The following is a 23,312-nucleotide window of genomic DNA, read 5'->3' on the forward strand; positions in this document are numbered from 1 at the left end:
TTTCTAACTTAATAATATCCAAACTCATTTGCCCACCATGAATATGCAAAAATCAGCACCAGTGAAAGTGCTGATGTAAGTTACTATATTTCAACTGGTAATAACCTATAAGTACAAGCACATAAGAACTTATTTTTTGGTACTTGGGATCAAAGCCAGGGCTTTGCTCATACTAAGCATGCCTTGTACCACCTTATATTATACTCCCAATGCTACAGTACATAGGAATTTTTTTCAAAAGACAATCTGATGAAATCCATAATCAACTGAAATTTCCATTTTATTCTGTTGTGAAAAAAACAGAAGCCATCACTAATATCAATGGTATCGACAGAAGAGATTATTTGCCTAGTCTGTGCTCAAAAAGAACAGTCATCTTGTTGAAAGGATATGAACTTTTCAAACTTAGTTCTTTTTCATTTGTTTACAAATAAAATGCTTCAGCTAACATTCTGACAATCTGTTCCCTACATGGCTGAGCCTTCCAGGTTCTCATTACACAGCCATTTATGGGCATAATCTTCTGAACACTGTATAGTTTGAAAAAGTTGTTTAAAGTTTCGAGGATACATATTAATTGTTTTCACATTTTCATTTTTTCTTATTTGCCTCAATATATGCTTGGCATCAACTGGACTCAATGAACTGCAAAAGAAATACAAAGTAAATCTGCTTAATTCTTTTTCATAATAACTGTCAATTAATATTGATAAAGCTGGCCTCTAGCCCAATTTAAAATACAAGTATATATACATATATACACATACACACACGTATTTATACATACATTAAGCTTATTTAGTTTAAGAGCTTGAATATAACATGTATAATTTTATTTCTTCCTAAGGTTTCACAGCTAACCTGTAATGAAAATAGCAGATTAGGCTGGTCATGGTGGTGCACATCTGTTATCTCAGTGGCTCAGGAGGCTGAGACAGGAAAATCGTGAGTTCAAAGCCAGCCTCAGCAAAGGTGAGGTGCTAAGCAACTTAGTGAGACCCTGTTTCTAAATAAAATATAAAATAGGGCTGGGTATGTGGCTCAGTGGTCAAGTGCCCCTGAGTTCAATTCCTGGTACCCAAATCAGATTAGGCTTTAGCATAATTTAATCAATATCAATTCTTTTCTTTTCTTTTTTTTTTTAAATATTTTTTAGTGTTGATGGACCTTTATTTTATTCATTTATTTATATGCGGTGCTCAGAACAGAACCCAATGACTCACACATGTGAGGCAAGCACTCTATCACTGAGCCACAACCCCAGCCCCTAATTATTTTTCTTTTCGGGGATAGGGAGGATACTGAGGATTGAACTCAGGGTGTTCCACCACTGAGCTACACATCCAATCCTTTTTATTTTGAGACGGGGCCTTACTAAGTTGCCAAGGCTGGCCTTGAAGTAGAGATCCTACTATCTTATATCTTAGCCTCCTGACTGGCTGGGATTATAGGTGTGCACCACCATGCCTCGTTGTAGTCAATTCTTACACAAAATTCTCGTTTAGTTTTAACTTAAAAAAAAAAAAAGAAAAAAGAAAAAACAATTTTTGTGAGACTGAGAGTGTAGTATACTGGGAGATCATTTCCCTAGTATACAAAAGGCCCTGAGTTTGATCCCCAGCATTGCCAGAAATAAATAAAAATTCTGTCTACTTCTTTCATCTTTTTACTCTCTTACTCTGATTTTGGGGATTAAATACAGAACCTCACACATCATAAGCACATACTTACCTCTGAGCTATACCTCCCAGCCCTGCAAAAATATTACTAACTCCATTTCAGTTCATGTAAAAGTTCAAATATAAACAGCACAAGTTGACAGGTGATTTTTTTAAGGAGGAAATTATTTTTCACACTTTTGCAGGGTGGGGAGGGGTAGAGTACTGGGGATTGAATCCAGAAGTGTCTAAGTACTGAGTCACCTCTCCAACCCTTTTTATATTTTGAGACAGTATCTTGCTAAGTTGCTTAGGAATTCACATTTCATGTAGCAATCACTGGCAAATAAATTATAAAGTAGAGAACTTTCTCATACATAACCTTAGCAAGAAACTATCAATAAACCTCTGATAGAAAGAAAACAATTTTAGTAAAATATTTTTGTGGAAAATATTTCCAATACCTTTTTAATATTGAAAAAAAAATCTTATGTTAGCAATATCCAAGGGAATTTTTAACATTTTATACCATGATTTACCATAGTTATTCCTTATTTTTCTATTTTCTTGATATTTGCATTCAAAATAGCCACAACCACAAATATCAAGATGAAAAATAGTAGGTTACTATTACTGATCTAATGCCACTTTTAACATTTTAATTTTTATTTTTTATAGTATTGATGATAGAACCCAGGGACATTTTACCACTGAGCTACATCCCCGACATCTCCCTTTTTCAATATTTTCTTCTTTTTTATTTTTTTTAGTTGTAGATAGACACAAAATCTTTATTTTATTTATTTATTTTTTAATGTCGTGCTGGTGATCAAACCCTGTGCCTCACATGTACTATGTAAGCACTTTACCACTGAGCCACAACCCCAACCCCTCCAACCCTTTTTATTTTGTTAAAGCACCTAACTTTAAAATACATTTTTATATTAACGATGTGCAATCAGTTAATTCAGAGTTATATACTAAATAATTAAAGTAATTATTTTAACATTTTTCTCATCTTCTGACAACACTCTGAATGAATATGGGCTGATGAATACAAGGTGCAGTATAGGACTTTATACATTAGCCCTATATAAAAATTATATAGATATATGTGTAGCTAATATAAAAAAATAAATAAAATAAAAAATAAAAAAAGTTATATAGATACAAAGTAGGTAATAACAGCATAAGTTTTATAAATATTTAAATGGAAACATAAAATCTGTTCCGCAGCAAAAAGAATGGTGTAGTACAATGATTCATTCTTATTGTGGTTAGGAAATAGAACCAGTGAGGACAGGTAGCAATAAAAGGCAGATGGCAGGTTTGCCAACAGCAATTCTGATTCTCCATCCCAGCTAATGGTGAACATTAGGTTGTTCCTATAGGTTACAGTCTGGCCTATATTTTGATAAAGATAAACTAAATTGTGGGCTTCCTTGTTTGCTTTTTAAAGAAGGAAAGTCAATGAAGTTCAGTGGGAGGATATGTAGAAAAAAAAGTCTTTCAGGGAGAAGAAAGTATTTTCCAGAAATATTTAAGTGAAATATGGTTACACCTCATATAGAGTTCTAACAAAATACTGTCACAATAAATTGCTACTTTCGTACTTGTATTTATTCTTTGTACTTACTGTAAATGGTCTACTAGGTTGGCATTGCGCTTCCCAAAACAGTGCTTTACCATATGAAAAAATACATCATAGTTAACAGGAGTCAACTGTTCTGTAAATAAAGTTTTTCGAGGAGTCATTTGAATAAAATACAGGTTCTGTTGTATTGGTTCTAATGGTTCCTAGAGAGAAGGGAAAATAAACTGTGTCAATGATAAAGTATTATCAGAACAAAGCACTGTTCACTTATTCCTTCTAGCTATTTGTTGGAAAATACAATCACCACAGTCCCTGAATGTCTCTGGATTTTTGCTTTGGACATGAAAGCATGAATACAAAGCCCTCACTCTCCTTTACCTGGGTCATCTCTCAAAGTTGTTTGCAGTGAGCAACCTTAAGAGATGAGACAATGCCTCTCTCCAGAACAAAGAGGAGGACTGCTTATTGTTTGCTATAAAAGAAGTGTTTCCTGGGGCTGAGGTTGTGGCTCAGCAGTAGAGCGCTTGCCTAGCACATTCGAGGTGCTAGGTTCGATCCTCAGCACCACATAAAAATAAGTAAATAAATAAAATAAAGGTATTGTGTCCAACCACAACTAAAAAAAAAAAAAAAAAAGGACTCCTCCAGCTCTGTATTCCTCAGCTGCCCACTATATTCACAGCATACAACTGAGCCACATCACATCACTCCATCGGCTGGAGGTACAAAGTTTTCTATGTAATTAAGAAGTTGTGTGTCCTTGGCCAGCATCTGCAAAACAGTAACATGTACCAATTCCCTACTATATTCAAAGTATGCCACCATGACCGCTAGATCTAAAGATAAGAAAACATCATTGACACAAGATGTGGTAGTGCATGTGTATAATACTAGTTACTCGGGAGGCTGACACAGGAGGATTTCAAGTTTAATACCAGCCTGAGCAATTTACCAATACCCTCTCTCAAAATAAAAAATTTTCAAAGGGGGTTGGGGACATATATCAGTGGTAGAATCCTTCCCTAACATGTACAAAACCCGTGATTCATTCCCCCCCAGTGCCACAAAAAGATTGACTTTTTTTTTTTTTTTAAGACAAAGTCATGCTGTATCACCCAGGCTGGCTCCAAAACCTGGGCTCAAGCTTGCCTTCAAATCTCAAATAGCTGGACTACAGGTGCATGCCATGGCACCCAGCTGACTTGCAATCTTTAATTGAATATTTAAAAACTGAAAGTCTCAAACAACTTAGATATGAAATGCATAAATAAAATTCTCATTTTCATCCCTAAAAGTGCACATTTTTTAGCCTTTGATCTTACTGAAAAAGGGAGAAATGTCTTATATATAATCATGTTCATTTTTTGGACATTTGGATAAATTCCTAATGGTACCCAAGCCAAAATGCATTATTCCTATTCAACTCTTTGAATATTAATTATGTTTATGAATATGGAAATCTAACAGGTCACCATGATATGTGATCACTCTATAATCAGACTCTTCAGTAATTTTCATTTTCCTTTAGTGGGAAGAGTAAGGGGGGGAAATAAATGGGATCTTCCAGAAGCTGGTGTTAGGCCATCATTAACATCAAATTCTAAAGTATAATTTCTGAATTCAGTCTAAAAAAATTATTTTGCAACATTTGTTAATTTATTAGAATTGAACAAGTGGGGCTGGGGATGTGGCTCAAGTGGTGGCGCGCTTGCCTGGCATGCGTGCGGCCCGGGTTCGATCCTCAGCACCACATACAAACAAAGATGTTGTGTCTGCCGATAACTAAAAAATAAATATTAAAAAAAATTCTCTCTCCCTCTCTCTCTAAAAAAAAAAAAAAAAAAAAGAATTGAACAAGTAACCCTGAGATAAATTAAATAGAGGGCCACCTTATAACATGACCACTTTGGTTTTTTAGAAAGGAAAAAAAAGAATAACAAAAACAAAAACAAAAAATGAAAGCCCAAATTCCTGGGCAAGAACCAATAGGTACCTATTGGTGAATTCAACCATAAAGAAGACTCAAAATTATAAATTTCTGATTGATGAATAAGATGTAAAATTTGACTTATCCTATTAAATGAACATTAAAATAATTATATTCTACAAATTTGAGATGTGTCTTCATTTTTTTATTTTCTGGCATTGGGAATTGACACCAGAGGTGCTTTACCACTGAGCCACATCCCCAGCCCCTTTTATTTTTGTTTTCAGAGAGGGTCTCAATAAGTTGCTAGGGCCTTGCTAATTTGGGGAGGCTGCCCTCAAACTTGGGATCCTCCCAAGTCACTGGGATTACAGGCATGCCACCATATCTTCATTTTAAAAGACAAAAGAGAAGTCAGATTCTCTATTTAAGCCTATTACCATGTTAGCATCTACTACTGAATAGCTGATAAATACAGCTATTTCAAAATAATTTCAATTTATTTTAACAAGTAATTAGACATGTTTAAAGAGCATTTGTAATAATTTTCAAATTCTAAACTTTAAATAAATCAAGAATACCAGATAATCTTAAAGAAAATGAGGGATGTTCCATTAAAAAGAAAAAAGAAAAAGTTATTAATTTATTCTTACCCTGTGCTTTAGCTTTTCCAGCTGCCCATTTTGGGGGCATATATCAAATGATGACCAAGGCTCCTTAAAGAAAGAAAAACAAAATACAAAACAATTCTTTCAGTTCTTTTTGGTTGAAGTTCCCCAAATTATTATGGCCTTAAAAAATGTCATGCTTAAACAGCAGAATGAATTAAACCCAGGTCATAGTCTAATTGGATTTAGGAAAAATAAGTGATAGTTGAAAAACATATATACAACTCTCTATCTTACTTGTGTGTGTGTGTGAGAGAGAGAGAGAGAGAGAGAGAGAGAAGAAGAAGAAGAGGAGGAGGAGTAGGGGGAGGAGGGGGGGGGGAGAAAACACCTTAATGTGGTCATACAAATAGGTTCTTTTCTTTTTAAATACTTTTATTTTTATGTGGTGCTGAGGCTTGAACCCAGTGCCTCACATGTGAGAGGCAAGCATTCTACACAACCCCAACCCACAAACAGGTTCTTAAGTCATAATTTTTTCATGTCAAATAGATACCATGTACACAGGACAGTAATGCAGTTTGAGGAAGGCATGTCCCACACATGGTGTGAAAACCCTATCATCAAGCTTACGAACCACAAAAGCCAACATTTTCATACTAGAGTCAGAATCAACAGTTTAAGGGAGATCATATCAATAGCAAGGATTTTTTTTTTGTCCTATTTTGTATAAAAGCCTATTATTCAAACTGATTTGAATATATTCGGACATTTAAGATTCACAAAGATACTCAGGTCAATTTTTAAAAACAGAATCATTACTTTTTTCTATGTAACTTTTTTGTTCTGTTTTGTTTTGGTACCAGGATTGAATCCAGGTGCACTTAAACACTGTCACATTCCTAACCCTTTTTAAAAATGTTTTATTTAGAGACAGGGTCTCCCTAAGTTCCTATAGGGCCTAGTTAAGCTACTGAGGCTGGGTTTGAACTTGCAATCCTCCTGCCTCAGCCTCCCAAGCCACTGGGATCATAGTTATGCACCACCATGCCAAGTTCTATCTAACTTTTCCATGTACAATTTAGTGCATAAAGTAATTCTTAAAAAACCCAACTGAGAGCTGAGGCGGTGGGTCAGTGGTAGAGTGCTCGCCTAGCACATGGGAGGCTCTGGGTTCAATCCTCAGCACCCCATAAAAATAAATAAGTGAAATAACTAAAAAATAAATATTAAAAAAACTGAAAAATAATTCTCTATATTAAAAATATCTATCTATATACATATAAAATTTCAAAACAGGAGTGGGTTAGAAGAACATCTGACACAGACTTAAAAAGACTAAAACAATGTCAAACATAAGGTTTGAAAGGCAGAAGTGATAATTTATTATTAACTGTGGTGGGAATGGAAGTGGAATGGAAAATACAATTGTTACCCAACTGTGAAATTCCTAGCAGTTCTAGGAACATCATTTTAAGTAGAGAAAGACAAAGTCCTGGGAAGGGTGCACAGCAGGCAATGTTGGTCAAGCCACAGCAGTTTGGGATATAGCAGTGGGAGCAAAGGACACTTCACTTTTGCCTGCCAAAGCCACAGTAGAGGAAAACCTTCAAGACCTTGGGAAATGAGTTAAATGTCTGCTTTATAATTATAGATTTAAATGCAGCAAGTGCTGAAAAAAATGTTCTGTTCAGAAAGAGCTCTCTTTTCTCAAGGTTAATAAATGGTAAAATTTAATACAGGATGTTATGGTTTGAATATGAGGTATTCCCCAAAAGCTCTTGTGTCAACACAGGAATATTCAGAAGTGATATGAATAAATTATGAACTGTAACCTAATCAGTCTATCCTGGTGTGAATGGATCAACTGGGTGGTAACTGTAGGCAGGTGGGGCATGGCTGGAGAAGGTGGGTCACTGAGGGTGTGCCCTTAGGAATAATATCTTGTCTCCCTGGCTCCTCCCACTCTCTGCTTTCCTGCTGCCATAAGCTGAGCAGTTTTCCTCTGCAATGCCCATGGAATGAACCTCTGAAACTGAACTCAAAATAAAGTTTTCCTCCTCTAAGTTGGTTCTTGTCAAGTACTTTGGTCACAGCAATGAAAACCTAACTATCACACAGGACTTTTGAAAACAAATACTAAGGAACAGGAAGAAGGAAATATTAACCTGAAAGCCTAAGTCCTTAGGAGGCCTCTATGAAGATACTAGCTGAAAGCTATGAGGCCAGAGAAGGCTGAGATTAAAAGCCAACAGATGAGATAAGAATGGGGAAAGGAAGGGGATTAGGCAAACCAAGAACTACAGTATGGAGATTACAGGATAGTAATGTAAAGATTAAGTATAAAAAGATTCTGGGACTTGAGAAAAATGATGAGAACACAATTGATACCAAAGACAAAGATAAGGACCCAACATACCTGTGTTTTGGAGAAGGAAAAATAATTGGAACAAAATTTCAACTAAAACAAGGTAACATTCCTAAACTAAAAAATGCAAATAAAAGGGCTTACCAAGTTCCTGGACAAATGTAGGGAAGAAACTACATGGAGACACACACTACAAAATTTAAAACTTAAACCAATACATTCTTAGAAACACAAGGCCTTAAAAAATATATAACTAGAATTGTTCCATTGTATCTGTGGAACTGATCTAGGATCCCCTTCCAAAACTTACACCTGTAGATCCAAAAATCCCTCATACAAAATGGCACACTATTTGCAAATAACCTATTCACATCCTCCTGTGTACTTTAAATTATCTTTATAGACTGTTTATAATAGCTAATATGATGTAAATACTTGTCGTACTATATTGTTTAGGAGATAATGACAAGAAAAAAGTCTATACATGTTCAGTAGAGTCATAATTTTTTTCCAAGTATTTCTATCTGCAATTGGTTAATTCTACGGATATAGAGGACAGGACACAGATATCTGCAGGACACAGATAACTGACTGTATATATCCTATAAGAACTACTTGATAGATAATCTGGTCTACTAAAATAAGTAAGAGAATGGGCAGCCTGTAATCCCAGCGGCTCAGGAGGCTGAGGCAGGTGGATCTCAAGTTTGAAGCTAGCCTAGAAATAGTGAGACCATAGGCAATTTATGGAGATCCTGTCTCAAAAAATAAATAAATAAATAAAAAGGGCTGGGGATGTGGCTCAGTGATTAAGCACCCCTATGTTCAATCCCTGGTACAAAAAAAAAAAAAAAAAAAAAAAAGGCAAATTATGTATGAAAGGAATAGTGTTTATCATTTTTTTCCTCATATTCCAGCCTTCTGATATTAAATGTATTAATAGCTTCTAGCAAGATGTATATATTAAACATTTGAAATGTGTCCAGAATTGACATGGCTGTAATTGTATGAAACATGGTGGATTTTCAAAGGCTGAGTACAAACACAAAAAACATAAATTATGTAATAACACAAATATTAAGTACATACTGACCTGACAATAATCTGACTTTACAGGTGGCTAAATACAATATAATATTAATTTCACCTGTTCTTTTTTCTTTTCATGAGGCTATTAAAAAATGTAAAGCTATATAATGGTTCACACTACCTTTCTATTAGACAACTATAATCTTACTTAAGATAACCAAAAAGGGCATGCTCTACATTGAACAATTGAGTAGCCATTAAAAAACTTAAAAATGTTTCGTGACAAAGTAAAAAGTTTACAATAATTGCCTATTAAGTCAAAATATAAATAAATAAATGAAGAAAAACTCCACTATATCAAGATAGAAGCACAGGGATAATAATAAAAAACTGAAAATAGGTCACAATCAACAATGACTTCTGGGTTAAAAACTATAGTAATTGAACTAGGTGCAGTGGTGCACACTTACAATCTCAGAGACTCAGGAAGTTGGGCAGGAGGATCGAAAGTTCTAGGCCATCTTTGGCAATTTGGTGAGATCCCTGACTTGAAAAATAAGAAATGGGTCTGGTGTGGTGGGTCACTCCTATAATCCTAGCCCCTTAGGAGGCTGAGGCAGGAGTATCACAATTTTGAGGCCAGCCTCAGCAATTTAGTTAGGCCCTAAGCAACTTAGTGAAACCCTATCTAAAAATAAAAAATTAGAAGGGCTTGGGGATGTGGCTCAGTGGTAGAGTTCCCTGGGTTCAATCCCCAATACCAAAAAAGCAATAAGAAGGAAAGGGATGGAGATATAGCTCAGTGGTAGAGTGTCCCTCTGTCAATCCCCATTACTACAAAAGTGGGGAAAAGAAAAAGAAAAAGAAAAATAATTAAATTATAGTGAAATGTACTTCCTATTTTTACAACTATCATATATTATTTTTATGATAAGAAAAAATAAATATTTGTCACAAAGAATCTCTTTCACAAAGCTAACTTGCCCCATAACCTTCAATAGTTGGAAAAATAATAAAAATCAATCTTTTAAAGCAATCTTTAGTACATAATCTGTACTTAATACTTAGTCTCTGAAATATAATACAATCATCTCTTAGAATATATAATTTTACTCACCACATGCAGAAGCTTAACATCACAAGCTACTTGCCAGAGCACACTTAATGCCTGGTAGAAGTTTGGATTTTTGGGACCTGCCGTTAGATTCTAGTAAAAGAAAAATAAGAACTATGTAATATATAAATTATAATCAGTTATAATTAAATGTTAGATCTTAATAGAAATACCTAAAAAGTATCTAAGTAAAAAAATTAGAAACAAAATCTTAATCATAATTAGAGTTTTTTATGCTTTCCTTTTGAAAACATGTCATCAGGTACACTTAAAATTCAAAAATTCAAAGTATGTGTGTGGAGCTCAGAGGTGCACACATGTAATCCCAGCTCTTCAGAGGCTAAGGAAGGAGGATATCAAGGTCAAGGGCAGGTGTAACAACTCATTGAGACTCTGTCTTGAAATAAAAAAATAATGGCTGATGATGGAACTCAATAGTACAATGCCCCTGGGTTCAATCCCCAGTGTAAGGGGGTGGGAGTGGGGGAGGGGTTCCAATGCATTTGAGACTGGTTTCTTTTAATCATGTGATCTAAGGGCAAAATTCTCATTCAAGAAAAATTGAAATAAAAGTGTATAATACTAATCATTCAGCTATAGATGTGAGCAAAACAGTAACAATCCCTGTTTATGATCCTGTAACATAGCATAACAGAAAACATTAGCTAATAAATGCATAACAATTCATTAACTTACAGTATGTATTATGGAGCATAGGTGTGCCAAAAATCTGTATCAGATGGGTTTTAAATTTTGAGTTGAGAGTTTCTTTCTTTCTTTTTGGTAATGGGAATCAAACACCAGGGTTTTTTGCTACTGAGCTACATCCCAGCCCTTTTTATGTTTTTATTTTCAGACAAGGTCTCACTCAGTTGCTATGGCCTTGCTAAGTTGCTGAGGTTAACCTTGAACTTGTGATTCTACTGCCTCAGCCTTTAGAGCCATGGGGATTAAGCATGTGCTACTACTCCTGGCCTGAGTCAAGAACTGTAATGCTGACACTACAAAGACAAGAGTTAATTTCAGTGCATGAAATTAAAAAAGAAAAAAGGAAACTGTGTTTTTAAAAAATGTATTTTAAAAAACATGCCACTGGAACATTTTCCTAGCAGCAAGATAAAATCTGATAAAGCATTTCCTATTTCTTTCATTCTTTTGTATAAATTCTATATGTATCACAGATATGAACCCCCTGTTCTTATCTTCCAGAGCTAGTCAATATTTATTTACTACCTAGGTGAATAAATCATCCTTCATTTCTTACACCATTTCCCAACCAATACCTCTTTTTAATGTACAAATAAGCATTTCCTATTATATTTTATCAACAAACGAAATACGAAGTATTCTGGGGAGAAGTAAAACATTACTCCCATAGCATATCAAGTAGGCCTATACATTAGAGAATAAAACATAAGAGTTTGCTAAGTAAAAATTGCAGGAGACTATTGTTTTGGAGTAAGCTCCTATACTAAACTCAAATACAGCAAGCTAAAAAATCAAAGCGGAATCACTTAGACTAAAATTCCATGTGATCACAAAGAAACCAAGTGTTTACGTGACTTTCCCAGAAATCAGGATTAGAAAGGTAAGAGCCAATTTTCTCAAACAGGTTAGTTTCAATTGGCATGATAAGTCTTACTCTTAATGTTAAAAAGGTAACCTGAAGTTATCTTTCTTAGCTCTGTCTTCCAGTCCCTTGCTCATAATAAAAAGTAACTCTGAAATTACCAATCAATTTTTTGTTTTTTGTTTCGCTTATCAGCCCTTTCCTGTCTATAAAACCAAAATTCCCTGCTCTGCTCATTAAAACATTTTTTTGTTTTATGGAAAGAAGTATTGCTGAATTCTAGAATAAAAAATAAAGTCAACTGAGATTGTTAAACGGAACTGTCTGTCCTTCAACAAGTCTAAAACCCTAAAGATTTCACAACAAACAAACAAAAAAACAAAAAACACTGTTAGAAAAATCAAATCAACAAAGTTACAGGATACCAAAACAATCTGCAAAAATTAGTCATACACTTATATTCCAGCAATGGAAAATCAGAAAAGGAAACGAAAAAATTCTATTCCTAATACTATCAAAATTAATTTTAAAAACCTGAAACCAAACTAAGGAGGTGAAAGACATACATTAACAACTACAAAACACTGCTGAAAGAAATGAAAAAATACACAAATAAATGGAAAGATTGTCTATGTGAATATATTGAAAGATTTAATATTGTTGAGCTGTCAGTACTAGTCAAAGTGAAAATACAGATTCCATACAATCCTTACCAAATATTTCTTTCCGAGAAAGAAAATCCATCCTAAAATTGATATGAAATTTCAAGGGATCCTAAATAGTCTAAGCAATCTTTAAAAAGAAAAAAGTTGGAGGACTCTTATTTACTGATTTCAAAACTTACTAGAAAGGTACACTAATAACACAGTACAGTATTGCCATAAGAACAATCATACAGACTAACAGAGAATCCAGATATAGATCCTCATATATATGATCAAATTATTTTTGACAAAAGTCCCAAACTACTGAATGGGGAAAAGAAGTAACAATAAATGGTGCTGGGAAAACTAAATATTTACATGCAAAGAATAAAGATGGACCCTTGCCTGACAACATATACAAAAAGTAACTCAAAACAGATCAAATACCTAAATTAAAACTGGAACACTCTTAGAAGAAAACCACAGAGGAAACTTTCACAAGAATGAATTTGGCAATGATTTCTTAGATAGGATACCAGAGACACAGGCAACAGGGTTGACAGTGTAACTCAATGGTTGAACCCTTCTCTAGAATGTGTGAGGCCCTGCGTTCAATCTCTAGCATGAAAAAAAGAAAAAGAAAGACATTTTATCTCATCAAAAATAAAGACATTTGAGGTTGCGGTTGTGGCTCATCAGTTCGAGGTCCTGGGTTGGATCCTCAGCACCACATAAAAATAAATAAATAAAATAAAGGTATTGACAACAATAACTAAATAATCAACTTAAAAAAAAAAGACATTTGATTTCATCAAAATTAACGACTTTGACCATCAAAGACACTATCAAAAGGGTAAAAAGGCAAGACACAAAATGGGAGAAAAACTTGTAAATCATGTATTTTAGTAAACAATGAATACCTAGAATATATAAAGCACTCCTGAAATTCAGTAACAAATAAAAGGCCCTGGTTAAAAGATGGGCAAAGGACTTGAATAGACATTGTTCCAGATAATCTTATACAATAAGTAAATGAAAAGATGTTCAGTATGACTAATTATTAGGAAAATGCAAATCAAAACCACAATGAAATACTACCACCAAATTATACCATCAAGACAAGTGTTATAAACAACAACAACAACAAACAGCCACGGCACAGTAGTGCCTGCCTATCATTCCAGACAATTAGGAGGCTCAGGAGGGAGGCTGAGGCAGGAGAATTGCAAGATCAAGGCCTGTCTCAAAAATAAAATTAGAGAAGGGTTGAAGATATAGAGCACTTGCCTAGCATGATGGGCAAGGCCCTGGGTCAAATCCTCAGAAGTAAGAACATATGTTTGTACACACACACACACCAAAAAACAAAACAAAACAGGAAATAAGCATTGATGAGGATGTGGAGAAACTGAAACATTTGTGGTAGAAAAGTAAAATGATACATTCTGAAAAAAAAATTTAAAATAGAATTACCACATGAGTCGGTAAGTCCGCTTTTGGATACATATCCAAAAGAATTCAAAGCAAGGACTTGAAGAAATGTTTGTCAACTTGTATACATGCCAGCATTATTCACAATAGCCAAAAGGTGGAAGCAACCAAGTGTCATTAACAGATGAACAGATACACAAACTGTGATGTACACATCATGGTAGAAATATTATTTATTCTTAAAAATGAATGAAATTCTAACATGCTACAACACAGAAGAACCTTGAAGACATTATGCTAAGTGAAACTAGGAAGTCAGAAAAGTACAAATATGGTACAACACTAAGTCAAATTCAGAGATAGAAAATAGAATAATGTTGCTAGGTGCTAGGGGAAGAGGGCAATGGGGAGTTAGTATTTAAGGGTATAGAGTTTCAGTTTTAAAGAAGGTAGATGTGGGGCTGTAGCTGCAGTAGAAAAGTGCTTGTGTAGCATGTGTGAGGCACTGGTTCGATCCTTAGTATTGAATAAAAACTAACAAATAAAATAAAGGCCTAATGTCCATCTACAACTAAAAAAATAAATAAATAAATAAGGATTGTCATAATGGTGCACAATCTAAATTTACTTTGCCACTGTATTTTACACATAAAAATAGCTATGATAGTAAACTTTATATGTGTGTGTATGTGTGTGTATACATATAATTACAATTAAAAAAAAAAAAAAAACTTAAAAAAATTTCTATTCTTTATACTCTTAAATGTTGTGAGCCCTAAATTAAAATTGTACAGATTGGGCTTAGGATGTGACTCAGCGGTAGAGCGCTCACCTTGCACGTGCGGGACCCAGGGTTTGATCCTCAGCACCAAATAAAGATAAAATAAGTGAAATAAAGGTATTGTGTCCAACTACAACTAAAAAATAAATTTAAAAAAATTGTATGGATTAAGACTACACAGATAAAAATTACAGAACTCTTTCAAAACAAAACAAAAAACATTTATTAATGTTACCTGGTATTCTTTTTCACTGACAAACATATTTAGTTCTACTCGTCCGAATTTATATATAGAAGTACAGGAATACAGATCATATAAAAGTTTCCAAAGTATGTTTCTTTCACTTCTAAATGGCAAAATTCCAACTATTTTTAAAGGAATACCTGTTAAGAATATAAGCAAAAAGATTTAGGTAAAGTTCTTAACTTTCCTTCTGTGACCACAATTTACTGAAGCAAACTAGGTAACACTGTTAATTTTAAGTTGATTTCAATTAAAAGAGAATAAAATCATGGCATTTGCAGGTAAATGGATGGCATTGGAGAAGATAATGCTAAGTGAAGTTAGCCAATCCCAAAAAAACAAATGCTGAATTTTTCTCTGATATAAAGAGGCTGACTCATAGTGGGGTAGGGAGGGGGAGCATGGGAGGAATAGATGAATTCTAGATAGGGCAGAGGGGTGGGAGGGAAAAGGAGGGGGCAGGGGATTAGCAAGGATTGTGATGGACATCATTAACCAAAGTACATGTATGAACATTCGAATTGGGTATCAATATATTTTATATATATACAGAGATATGAAAAATTGTGGTATATATGTGTAATAAGAATTGTAATGCAAAAAAAAAAAGAATATGTATAAAGGCATGAATGGGAGTGAACATACTCTATATACAAAGATATGAAAAATTGTCCTCTATTTGTGTAACAAGAATTGTAATGCATTCGCTGTTGAGTATTAAAAAAAAAATCAATAAAACTAAAATAAAAAAAATTTTTAAGTTGATTTCAATTAAAACTAAGCCTCAGTATCTTTCCCCCATATGGAAGTTGACCTCTGAGGCTATAAAATGGTTGTGTCCAAGGGAAGGAAATGTCATATTCAACTGAGAAGCTGCTCACGAACTATGCAATAGAAACTATACCCAAATCTAAACAAACCAGGTATATTGCCAAAGAAACCTGGCAAATTATAAGGCATTTACTTTACTGAATGACAAAAATTACCTGCTTTCCAAGAAACTGCTCGTATTCCTAAATTTTTAAAAAGCTCATTTGAAACGTAAACAGGCGGTTTTGCTATTGTACAATTGTCAGGATCCATTTTAAAGAAGTCACAGTAGACCACTTTTAGTTTTCCATGCATATTTTCCCCTAAGGACTGGAAACAAAGAGATAACATGTTAGAAATTTCAATTACATAGACTATGCAATAGTTCAAAGATCTACTTAGAAAAATATTACAAAAAATAATTCAAAGACCTTACAATATATATTTCTACCTCCAAAAAGACAATATTACTAGCCAGGCACAGAGGTACACACCTGTAACTCAAATGATTCAGGAGGCTGAGGTCAGAGGATCACAAGTTAGAGGTCAGCCTCAGCAACTTAGCAAGATCCTGTCTCAAAGAAAAAATGAAAAGGGCTAGGGAATCAAGCTTAGTGATAAAGTCCTGGGTTTAATCTCCAGTACAAACAAAAAATGAAAGAATGAAAAAGGCAAATCTTACTAATGTACCTAAACCTTAACAGAGAAAATAAAAATCAATTAATGCCAAAAAAGCAGTCAAAGTATAACAATACTACCAAGAAACCCCCTCCCAAACAAAAGTAACCTTCAACAGGGGCAGAGGGTATAGCTTAGCAGTAAAGAAACTGCCTAATTTGAGCAAGGCCTTTGGTTAAATCCCCAGCACCACATAACAAAAAAACAAATAATAACAACAAAAGAAAAGCTTCAACAATCCTAACTTAACCTTTTACTTTCTTTATTTTATCTTAATAGCTTCAGTTCTTTAAAAGCTTCTTCACACTAATCTCTAACTGCTTAGTAGTAGCTACCTGGAGCACTAGGCCAAGATTCTGAGATCATAGCTCAACCCTAGCATACAGCTGTGCATCATCTGCTATGGTCACTGGAAGAAACAAAAGATGTTTCACAGAAGAGAAAAACAATTAAAATATTAAAGCAAAATGCAAATGGAGTCAAAAGAATATCTCTTTTTTTCTAAGGGAATCTAGTCAATCATCCACCAAATGAACTTAAACTCACTGTATAGATCAATCTATATCTACACCTTTTCATTTACATTTTCTAAAGAAAGAAGCAGCCACAGACTTTGTCCAGTGGAATAGAATCACTACATTTCAGTCTTTTCATTATCCATTAAACTTAAATTGAAGTTAAAGAAAAATCAACTAGAAGAAGGCAGTAAGTTTTTGAGATGCACACTAAGGTTTGCTTTTTTTTTTTTGGAACTGGGGACTGACTACTGAGCCATATCCCCAGCCCTATTTTGTATTTTATTTAGAGACAGGGTTTCACTGAGTTGCCTACTGCCTTGCTTTTGCTGAGGCTGCCTTTGAACTCACAATCCTCATAATCCTCTTGCCTTAGCCTGCATTTTTTTTTTTTAAACCATGCTGAAGACTGAATTCATGGTCTCACAGTACTATGAAAGCACCCTAACACTGAGCTGCACCCACAGCCTCATACTTTTTTTTTATTAAATAGTTTTTAGTTGTAGTTGGACACAATACTTTAATTTTATTTATTTATTTTTATGTGGCGCCCAGGACGAACCCAGCGCCTCCCGTGTGCTAGATGAGCGCTCTACCGCTGAGCTACAACCCCAGCCCTCATACTGTGTTTTTTTTTTAAATCTTAATTTTATTTATTTATTTATTTTATGTGGTGGTAAGGATTGAACCCAGTGCCTCACACGTGAGGTAAGCACTCCACCACTGAGCTACAACCCCAAATGATATTCATCAGGTTTAAAATAATTTCACAACCTAAAGCGATGAATTTAAAAACCAACTTTTTCTTAAGCATTAGAGTTCAACCTATAAATAGTATTCTATTTCAAAATCTAGTAATTTTTTTTTTTTTTTTTTTTTGGTGGTAGTACTGTGGATTAAATGCTAGGTAAACTCTCTCTACCACTGAGCTACATACATCCTCAGGCCCTAAATCTAGTAGATTTTAATGATCACTTCATCAAGGGGACTATTTACAAAGATTAAAAGAACAACTGGGGGTAGAAATCATATATATTTTGTCATATCAATTCTGAGATGCCTACTAAGTGGTCAAATGGAGATGCTGGGTAGGAAGCTGTATATTTGAAAGAGGAGGTCAGTGGAGTGGGCCAGGCTGAAGGTATACATTTGTGAGAATATGAGTTGTTAAGATAATTAAAGCCAGGATCCCTAAGGAGAAATACAGAAGACTAAACCCAAGGATAGTGTAACTCCAGAATCTAATGACAAGAACCTGAGAATAATACAAGGAAATAAGGAAGGAAACCTGAAAAGTACAGTGTTGCAAAAGCCAAAGGAATAGAATATGGATGTAAAGCATATGATGATTTTAAAACTCCAACATGTATAGCAGTAAGCTAATCTCACAAGGTACAAAAGATGTTTTTAAGTAAGTAAAGTTAATGAATCTTGATTTGATGGAAATGTTTTTTTTTAAGTGTATACTTCATTATTTAGTGATTTTTGTATTCTGAGGGAACATCATATATATTTTTTTAAATATTTATTTTTTTTAGCTTTAGGTGGACACAGTATCTTTATTTTATTTGTATGTGGTGCTGAGAATCGAACCCAGTGCCTCACGCATGCTAGGCTCAAGTGCATTACCACTTGAGCCACATCCCCAGCCCCACATCATATATTTTTGCTTTAGCACCTGTAATTAGCCATTCAACAATTCAAACACAATAACAGCCAAAGCTCCAAAATAAATAACTGAATTCATACAATAATTGTGAGGTCACATTTTAAAACTCAATTAGGATGCATTTAAGAGTCAAAAACAGGAAGTAAAAAAGAGGAAATTAACCCTTGAATTTTTCAGTCATTAAGTTAGGTACTTTACCTAAGTTTATTTTATTAATCCTAATCAAGATCCTATACAGGGGGATATTAGTATCTCTTATTTTACATATAAGATAAGTTCTGAAAGGTTGAATTAGTTACTCGAACCAGGTCTAAAACTAAGAAGTGCAAGGGTTGATGATTATGTCCTATCCCTGCTGAAATTAGGATTTACCATAAAAGTTAGTTCTTGATCTGAACATCACAGCTATTTCTGTAACATTTTTTTTCAAAATTCAAATGGATATATCATGATTTATTATTATGAAACAAAATTTGCAATATGTGTAAGATGTCTAGTACATTCAGATAGGAAACATAAACTTGTTGCCTAAAACATTGTTATTGTGGAATTCCAGGACTAGAGGAATTTAAAGTTAGATAAAAATCCGAATCAAGTATTATCCTTGAAAATTTTTTTCAGAAGCAAACTTGAGAGCCTTTAGGTTGCTAGAAACATGATTTGTTGAGAGGACCATTCTTGTTCCTTGATTAAGGGCAGCAAATGTTCTGCTTACAGTGTTTCTTTTCTTTTATTCTGACAAATAGATGAGTTCACATAAATGATTTGAATGGCTTTTCACTTTATCCTAGGATAATTAATAAAAGTGAAAGAACATCTACCAAGGGCTGAGTTCCCTAGGGTGTACTCAATGTCAAAGCGTGTACTAAACATGTGTAAGGCCTTGGTTGGCAGTTTAAGTTAGTGCCAGTGATGATAAGAACATAAAAGCCTGAACTGGAGCAAAAACTAGATCTAATCTAAGACTGCATTTAGTCACTGATGTTTACATTTATAGCCTCAGAAACATTTTATTACTGATGTTCCTGTAAGAATTATTGTGTGTCAAAAATTCTCTGGTCCTTAAAAAAATCCTAGTTTTTCACTGAAGCAATTGTTTGTAAATTTAAACTTATTATCTGTAAAGATCTTACAATAAAGCAACCATGTGTTACAGGATAACAAAGTTTTAATAGAAACAGACATAATGTCATCTTAATTATTTCGTGAACATGTAATCTTCAAATGTAGATCTTTTTCAAACCAAGATAAAAGTTATCTTATTGCATTTAATTTCCAAGTTAAATGCAAACAGCTATGTTTACTAAATCACTTTTCATGACATTAAGTCTTTGAACAATTGTGATTTTGGAGGGAGCAGGCAGTACACAGTGCTAGGGATGAAACCTTGGACCTCACACTTGAGAGGTAAGTGCCCTGTGACTAAGCTACAACCTAGGTCTGAACAACTTTATCTGTTGTTTTTTTTCTTTTTCTTTTTCTTTTTTTTTTTGAATTCCAACAGATTTAGCATCAATGAAATATCCTGGTTAAAATCTTGGTTTCTTTTCAAGTCAGTTATAGAATAACAATAATCTTTTTTTTTTTTTTTTTAATTGTTTTGGGATGGAACCAAGGGCTTTCCATATGCTAAGAAAGTTCTACCACTGAGCTACACTCCCTAGCCTAGAACAATAATCTAATGTTCAAAGCTTTATTTTAAAAAATTAGATGACTTGGGCTAGGGATGTGGCTCAAGTGGTGGCGTGCTCGCCTAGCATGCATGAGGCACTGGGTTGGATTCTCAGCAACACATGAAAACAAAATAAAGATATTGTGTCCACCTAAAATTAAAAAATAAATGTTAAAAAAAATTAAATGACTAAGTTTTACAGACATTTTCACATAGCATACTTTACAATAAAGTCATCCAATCTACATGGTTTCAGGAAGTTGTCTTTGAGTAGGTGCTTGTTCTAAATTGATCTAGAAATTTATAAAGGACAGAGGTGCTGGTGGGGAAGGCTAACTAATTATGCAAGGAATTTCTATTTATTTTCTGTTATGTGAACTTTTCTGCTACATGAGAATCAGGATCACTGAAATATCCATTTGGATAAGATTTGCACTCAATGCAATTGTATCTGAGTACACCAAATCTTTCTTGCCTCTGAAATTCTAAATCCAGTTTACATAGTCTGATTAATCTAATCTTAGCATTCACTCCAATTAGATTCTGAACTAATAGAAAGCAGAGGCACAGCACAGCCTACTAAAGGCTAGTGATACCAACTATACACTTTATTCACAGTCAGTTCGTCTGTGGTTGAATGTATCAGTGGGAAGGTATGATCCCTTCCCCCAACCATCATAAGAGTCATGGCCTACACTCCTATAAGCAAAGACAGGTTAACAAAGGAGAAATATAAAAAATATAAGTAAGGGAAGTTTATGTAACATAAGATAAACATAATGAAGACCCAACGAAAACTGCCTATTTTTATGCTTAGATTCAATGAAGTATGGACAGATGTAGAGAGATGTGACCTGACAAAAAGGGTGTGATCTAATGTAACAGACTGAAGCAGGGGAACTCAGCAAGCCCGTTCCTGTTCAGTTTCTTGGCTTCTCTCTGTGGCATTTCTTCCTCCCGGATATAGGTTTAAAATTTCTTCTGAAATGAGACTTTGTGATTTATTATGAAACAAGGGAAGTGGGAAAATTTCTTTATGGTCAGTTCTTAAACAGAAAGGTAGGGTGAGGTTACAGTAATATTTTAAGCTTTATGGCTTGCTTTGAGGAAAAGTAGGTCCAGTTTTTATAATGCCGTGGGGAAAAGGAATTCTAGTTACTACCACTCGTTTTGGGGAAAAATGAAGGGCAAGAGATAGGAGGGCAGGAGTAGGTCAGAAAGAACTTAGTTCTGAGGCTGATTCAGAGGACTTCCAATGTTCCTTTACTTCAAAGTATTCAGCACATCAAAATATCATACTTGGGGGATCATTTTCTGAGCTCCAATAAGAACTAGAACAAGAAAACAAATCACAGATCTCCCAAACTCTTATTCAAGAGGCACCAAATACTTTACTGTGTTTTATTCACTATGGATAACAAACAAGGTATTGAAGACATGGCCCAGAAAGGAGATTCTATAAAAATAATGTATTTAATTCTACTTCCCTAAACTACTCAAAGTTAGAGACTAAACAATTCATTTTTAGAAACTAAAAATTTGTACCTTCAAATGTGGAATAAAAGTTTTATCACTTTCTAAGGCAACCACTTTGGCACCAGCTTCAAGTAATGCTCGAGTCAGGATTCCAGGACCTAACATGTAAACAGAAGAGAAAGTTCATGTGCAAAGGAACAACACAATCTCTTTTAATATCAAACTCCTAATAATTGTTTTACAAGTATTGTACAATTTCAATGTTCACAACATCCTCAACATGTCTTTTTGACATATTAGCGGGGATTAGATAATTATTTGACTCCAACGTTCCAACTGGTAAATTGAAAAGGTTGAATCCATCCTGTCAGTGACTGGAAAATTTGTACTATTATTCACGTTTCACTACTTCTTAGAAGAAAAACAAACAAACAAATCAGAAAAGCTTGCCTCTACCCTTCCTCTTATTCATGCTTCAACCATCAAAAATATTGCCGAGCCTAAGCAGAAGTGACATTCAATGATAGGAAATGATGCTTTAAAACATGTTCAAAAATGTTTTGAATCGTGTTTTTGGCATCTTATTTTGGTCTATAATAGATGCGCATGGATAAGATAAACTTCTTTGAGTTCACGCTGTGTGAGGGAGAAGGTGCAAGTTAAGAGCAAATTTAAAATGATGCGTAAGGTGCAAACTGCTACAGAAATATTTCGTGATGCCATTATTAATACAGATCTTATGTGTATGTTGTGGGCAATCTCTCCACGGAAGACGCCTGAAGTAAAGGGCAGTGACTTAAACAGCACTCCACTAATGGTCAATAAAATTATGCAGAAAAGAACATCCAAGAAAATGGAATCCAGCCGGACTCACCTGGATTGCACTCCAGGAATAGCTGTTCAGGATTTTTTCGTTTCTTCTGCATAAGTTTTATCAGGGTCTCAGCCAATTTCCGACTGGTTATGTAACGCCCGGGCTCCGAGCGGCACTTGGACATCCACCAAGGAGATTCCTCCAAATCGGTATAGGGTAAAGGCTGTGGGGAGAAGTCAGACAATCCACGGCGGTTCCTCGCCGGCAAGTCCTTCCGCTTAGTTGTTCCCGACCTCAAAGTACTAAAGCGACCAGCAGCTGCCAAAACTGACCATGTCAGTCGCGGAGGAAGGCCAGTAGCTGGGCTCCACATCCTCGCCTCTAAGGTAGTCCCCAAAGATCACCTAGGATCCACTTCGGTAAGCCCTGTGCAGAGGATCCCACGTGCTAACCCTCCCCTCCGCCGATCTAGGCCGGGCGGAAGTAAATATTACAATCTGCGCATGCGAACATATGATCCTTGCTGCTGTCCTCCCTCACTTCCGTTTCCGACCCGGCTCAGCCACCAGAGGATTTTGAGTGGACGGATGAGGAAAGAGACCGACTATCCGGCTGTGTCCAGACTCGTACTCTATGGTTATCCCGCCCTCGGCGCTTCCTCTCTAGCCGCTCGTGCTCTATGCTCCGCGGTCTCGGGCCGCCAGCCGGCC

General features: G+C 35.0%; 1 protein-coding gene across 2 annotated transcripts; it reads right to left on the bottom strand.

Annotated features, from left to right (window-relative positions):
* Positions 1–262: 262 nt before the first annotated feature.
* On the bottom strand, positions 263–23,141 carry Tfb2m (transcription factor B2, mitochondrial). Of its 2 annotated transcripts, XM_076831364.1 has the most exons (8): positions 22,663–23,140; positions 21,858–21,946; positions 15,955–16,108; positions 14,960–15,108; positions 10,302–10,391; positions 5,833–5,895; positions 3,295–3,455; positions 263–645 (listed from the first exon to the last, which is right to left on the bottom strand). In XM_076831364.1, exons 1-8 carry the CDS (start codon positions 22,973–22,975, stop codon positions 468–470), a joined length of 1,197 nt encoding a protein of 398 aa, XP_076687479.1. In that variant the 5' UTR covers positions 22,976–23,140; the 3' UTR covers positions 263–467. The 2 variants fall into 2 exon arrangements, with proteins under 2 accessions (XP_076687479.1, XP_076687480.1); XM_076831365.1 differs by lacking the exon at positions 10,302–10,391 and having other exon boundaries at positions 22,663–23,141.
* Positions 23,142–23,312: the final 171 nt, after the last annotated feature.

The sequence above is a fragment of the Callospermophilus lateralis genome, chromosome 13 (assembly GCF_048772815.1).
Source record: "Callospermophilus lateralis isolate mCalLat2 chromosome 13, mCalLat2.hap1, whole genome shotgun sequence".
NCBI lineage: Eukaryota > Metazoa > Chordata > Mammalia > Rodentia > Sciuridae > Callospermophilus > Callospermophilus lateralis.

Bases quoted from the DNA above. Each gene is read 5' to 3' on its own strand.
- Tfb2m (XM_076831364.1), bottom strand. From the start codon at position 22,975: ATGTGGAGCCCAGCTACTGGCCTTCCTCCGCGACTGACATGGTCAGTT. The intron at 15,109-15,954 runs GTAATTTTTGTC...TATTCTTAACAG, and splicing joins AGCAGTTTCTTGGAAAGCAG to GTATTCCTTTAAAAATAGTT. The intron at 3,456-5,832 runs GTAAGAATAAAT...CCTTCTCTCTAG, and splicing joins TGGAAAAGCTAAAGCACAGG to GAACCATTAGAACCAATACA.